The 4877-nt window shown below is 44.6% G+C and overlaps 1 protein-coding gene across 1 annotated transcript in view; it reads left to right on the top strand.

Annotated features, from left to right (window-relative positions):
* The window catches only part of XPO6 (exportin 6), a 40707-nt gene that overhangs the window by 20442 nt on the left and 15388 nt on the right, over positions 1 to 4877 (top strand). The window contains exons 9-11 of the mRNA XM_009318849.1: positions 572 to 680; positions 1470 to 1562; positions 3837 to 3906. Of these exons, the coding sequence (XP_009317124.1) occupies positions 572 to 680; positions 1470 to 1562; positions 3837 to 3906 (272 nt within the window). The remainder of the gene's footprint in view (positions 1 to 571; positions 681 to 1469; positions 1563 to 3836; positions 3907 to 4877) is intronic.

Raw genomic sequence — 4877 nt, 5'->3', positions numbered from 1 at the left:
TCGTTGAGCTCTGCCTCCCCCGTCTGCCCTGACCCCCTTGTCACCCTGCGCTCCGCGTAACAAATAGCCTCAGGGGAGGTCCCCTTCTGAGGTAGGCAGCAATAACTTTGCCCTGTTTCATCTGTTCCTCATTCGCTGCCCAAAAAGCAGAGCACCAGCCAGGCTGCTGAGGAGCAGTTTTAGCAACAAGAGGCTGTTGGTGCCTCCTGTTCGTGTACATCTGCTATTATTCCTGGCAAGCCACTCCTACCTTTCCTGTTTTGAAGTCTTGGCCTGCTTCTATTGCTAACAGACCTCCCTTTCCCTTTCAGAGGTAGAGGCATATCGGATATTACCAAGGCTCTTTCCTTGCAGGTAGCTTGTGACCTGAAATGACATGATACTCTTAATCCCAGGAACTGCTTGGTGTGTCCTCAACAAACCTGTAAAGCTGTGCTGCAGACTCTTTGCAGTGGCTCGCTTTAAACTGTCATCTGTTTTACATATCTTCTTCACTGGAAGGACTGTGGGCGCAGCAATCTCCGCAGAATTATTTTATTAGACCCTTGTTCTGTTTTCTCCATGGTCATAGGTACGAAGATGCCTTGGTTCTGTTGCTGACAGAGGTGTTGAATCGAATCCAGTTCAGGTATAACCAGGCACAGCTGGAGGAGCTGGATGATGAGACACTGGATGATGATGTAAGGAGCAGAGTTGAACAAGGACAGCTGCAGGTCCAGATATTAACTCTTGCACTGGTAACACCTAGAATGTCTTTCCCAGAGCTTGTATTCCGGAGTACAAGCTAGACAGCTGCTTCTTCACTCATTTTGTGTGGGATTTGAGGTTTAAAGCAGCATGAAATGCTTTTAACAAAAATGTACTTGGTCACACTGAAAGGATATGACCGTTGTTTTTAACTTGGTTCTTATGGAGAAAAAATATAGATACTTATGTTCTGATTATCAGATGCGTTAGGTGTCCATGTCTGATTGCTTTGAAATTTAAATGCTGAAATATCTCTGAGACAAAAGCTTTAAGCTGTGTATATTGTTGGTGCTCTCATTTAAGCTTATTTCTCCTAAGTCAGTACTGGTAAACATCATCTCAATACTGATAAATGTAAAAGTGGAGTAGGTGGCCAAAATGGATGAGGCCAGAGCACTGGAAGGGCAGGTGGTTCTGCGTAACGGATGCTTGTCATCTGAGCAGAAACTGTGCTTTAGGAGTGAACGCTTGTGGCTTGTCACTCCAGGGGAACATGCATGCATGCCCAAAGCATGGGTTGGCAAAATTATTCTCCGTCAGGTGTCTGGCAGCATCTGAGAATCATAAGAGCAGTATCTGTTCAGAATCCATGTGTCTGCAAAAGCCAAGCTCTGGAAAGGAGCCTAGCTAGTCCCAAGCATCAATTAAGACCTACTAGTCTACAAAAAGCTATCTGTTTCCCTCTGGAAGCGCTGTGCTTACCTTGGTGTTTCTTCCCATAGCAGCAGACCGAGTGGCAGCGGTACTTGCGCCAGAGCTTGGAAGTGGTTGCAAAAGTCATGGAGCTCTTGCCAACTCATGCCTTCTCCACGCTAGTAAGTAGCTCTCCAGACCAAAAGTGCAATGTGAAACCAACTGCTGGAGTTTCTTACAAGCTGTTTGATAGGGGCCACAGTGCCAAACAAATAGGGAGATTCGGTTTTGGATGCAAAAACTTGGCAAGGAGGAGACCAGAAATTTAAGGAAAAATTCTGGCTTTTTGGCTTTGTCAAATTTCTTGGTGTGTTTTATAGAGGGTAATTTGGTGACCATCTAAGTCCTACTTGCTGGATACTAAGCTCTTTAGAAATTCCCATTTTTCAAAGTGTAAATATTTGACAGCAGTCCTTCACTGCTGTTTATCTTGGCCTTTATATTAGGAGGCAGTGCTGTGAATTGGACAGATGAGTGTCATTATTAGGGTTTTAAGGAGAGTGAAATCTTTGTTTAAATGAAAGGCTAGATACAGATGCTGAAAAGAGCGCTGATAAGTGCTTCTCTCCAGCTAGTGCCACTGCCGTTGCTGGAATCGGTGTTGTAAAAGTTGCCTGGCTTTGTAGCACTGTAACGGCTTTTGAGGAGGAGATCTTGTAAGCCAGTGGAGGCCAAAATTCAGAGTAATTGGTGCCTTTTCTCTGGGTGAGGAGAAAGGCAAGTATAGCAGTGGGATCTCAAAGCAAGTCTGTTAATTCTGCTGGAGATGCTGCATATGTCTGAACCATATTCCCAAGAAGCAGAGAAAATTGAGCTGCTGCGGAGGCAGAAGATGCCTGACCTGAACTGCTTTTTTAATTGATATTTTTATTTAAGAAACATTATGGCTGAGCTAAGCACTAGAAGCATATTACTAGAAACCAGATCTGAAGTAGCGAGCAAAGTAGTCCTCATACGAAAGTAGAAGTTCCTCTGCAGTGTGGTGGCATGGCATGAGTCAGCAAGAGGCAAACAAATGGAGCAGCAGTTTCAGCGAGCACAGTGAGCATATGGGTCATATGGTGAAGAGCATGTGGCTTCCTTAAAGTAACGCGTTAACATGAGGAAGACTGTCTGGTTTTTTAAATAGTTCTCCTCCTGCACTTATACAAAGGGGCTCAACTGTTAATTAGGCACAGCCTGTTAGAAACTTGATAGTGAGTGCTTTCCTTGAGCCCTGTGCTAGTTCATTTTTGTACACTGGATAACCTGGGAGATGCTCAAGCAGTTTCACGTGCTTTTCACAGCAGTGTGCAGTGCTGTTGAATGCCGTGGCTAGTCTATCAGTAGCAAATAATGAAAACAATGTATAGCAGCTGCCATTTCATCTGCCAGCATGGGGCAGAGTAAGGCTGCAGTTCCCTGTACTGATGGATGAGTGAACTTTCATAAAACCAAGCACTTCAAATGTGGTGACTTTGCCAACAGAAATTAAGTAGAACTATGCCAGACTGAAAGGCTTGGAAAATATTCTTTCAGGTGGGATATCTACAAGGAAAAGGTCAGTGTGCAGTTTTGTCCTGTATGTGTACAAACGCATTCAGGCACAAGGCAAATAACCCCCTAATAGATACCACTGAAGTACCTTGGCTGCCCAAATGCTGCTTAGAAGGTTTTCTGGTCTCGGTTTATAACACACTCCCCTGTGGTAGTGTAACCTGTTGCTCAGCTGAAGTATCACCAGGATCAGGCATGTTTGCTGTCGGTCCTGAATGATGGAGTTAGGCTAACACTCTGTTCCCAGACCAGGATGCATGACGACTGTGGTGTTTGCTCCCTTGGCTGTTTTCCCTATGGGGCTTCAGCTGCTCTTGATGCAGCCTGCAGCTTGCCGGCAGTGCTGCAGTACTTCCCTTCTGTACTCCGTTACAGAGGCACTGAACTCAGTTTCTTTGGCTGAAGAATATTTTGATAGCTGCATTTTGAGAAGCTGATACTTACGGGTGAGGTGGATGCCGCGCAGGCTTCCTGTGCTCCAGGCTCTGCCTTTCCCCTGCTCTGTTTGGTCTGGGTTATACATCCATCTGTATGAATACTGGTGGCATGCTGTGCCATCACTTATACTTGACAGACCATTATCTTGTTAGGCTGATTGCTGGTATTTGTGGGAAAAGGAGAGCTACCACAGGGAAGTGCCTTCAGGGTGGTGATCTTCGTTGTTTTCATGACAGCTATCAAGACGTGAGAAGCCGTGGCATGCAGGATCAGCCCAGAACCTGGCAACTTGCCTTTTCTCGAAATGTCTTTTTGAAGGCACTAGGGAGAAATAAGAAAACTGTGCTCTAACGAGTAACTAGTAGTTGGGTGTTAACTGTCTAACAAGCCCCCAAATCATGCTCGTTTCTTGTCTCTTCTAGTTTCCAGTTCTGCAAGATAACTTGGAGGTGTATCTGGGACTCCAGCAGTTCGTGGTCACTTCAGGGACAGGTAATAACCACCGTCCAGCACTGCAGTCCTCGCTCTTTGAATAGCTGATTGCAAAAACACTCTAGACCTGCTTTGGTGTTGCTACTTCTGTATTCCATTGAGGATCTGAACACATGTATGGTGTCTAATGGCTCAGTAGTCAAACTATTAGATTTTTGTCTGCTATTGATGTGATTTCTTTTTTTTATTGGTATGGTTCTTCCCTTGTTCTGGTACTTGAGATGAAGGTACCATATGTGTTAAGAACAAGTATGCAGCATTAAATACTGCAGATATATACCAGAGATAATGGTTACTTTTTTCCTCCCACTAAAACTTGTTCCAAGAAAGGTTGTGCTCCTGTTTGCTTTGGGCTCAAATCTGGTGTGAAGTTGTCCACCATAGGAGCATTTTTATTTAGGCTTGAATTAAACCCATTGTGAGTCAATGAGAAGATGAAGTATTTAGGATGTAGTAGTAGTTTCTGAAGACTTATCTAGCTGGCATTTCAGGAGCTTTCCATGTATAAAGTAGTTTACAAAGATACCAGTGCTCTCAACTGAATAAAAAGCATGAGAGTAGCTTTGTTGCTCCTTCCTGAGAAATAAGGAAAGTAGTAGTAGTGAGATCTGTATGAGGGAAGATCATAGCTAAGGTTATATTTAAGTTTTCTGGTATGACCAGTAAAGGAATCTGTTACATATTCAATACTGCTATACATGTGTTGTGGTTTAACCCCAGCCGGCAGCTAAGCCCCACAGAGCCGCTCGCTCACTCCCCCCCGGGTGGGATGGGGGAGAGATTTGGAGAGTAAAGGTTGAGAAAACTCGTGGGTTGAGATAAAGACAGTTTAAGAGGTAAAGCAAAAGCTGCGCACACAAGCAAAGCAAAACAGGGAATTCATTCACTCCTTCCTATGGGCAGGCAGGTGTTCAGCCATCTCCAGGAAAGCAGGGCTCCATCACGCGTAATGGTTACTTGGGAAGACAAAA

The sequence above is a fragment of the Pygoscelis adeliae genome, unplaced genomic scaffold, assembly GCF_000699105.1.
Source record: "Pygoscelis adeliae isolate BGI_AS28 unplaced genomic scaffold, ASM69910v1 Scaffold612, whole genome shotgun sequence".
NCBI classification, from domain to species: Eukaryota; Metazoa; Chordata; class Aves; order Sphenisciformes; family Spheniscidae; genus Pygoscelis; species Pygoscelis adeliae.
Note: the sequence above shows the minus strand (reverse complement) of the source record. Positions and strands in the feature narration are given on the sequence as shown.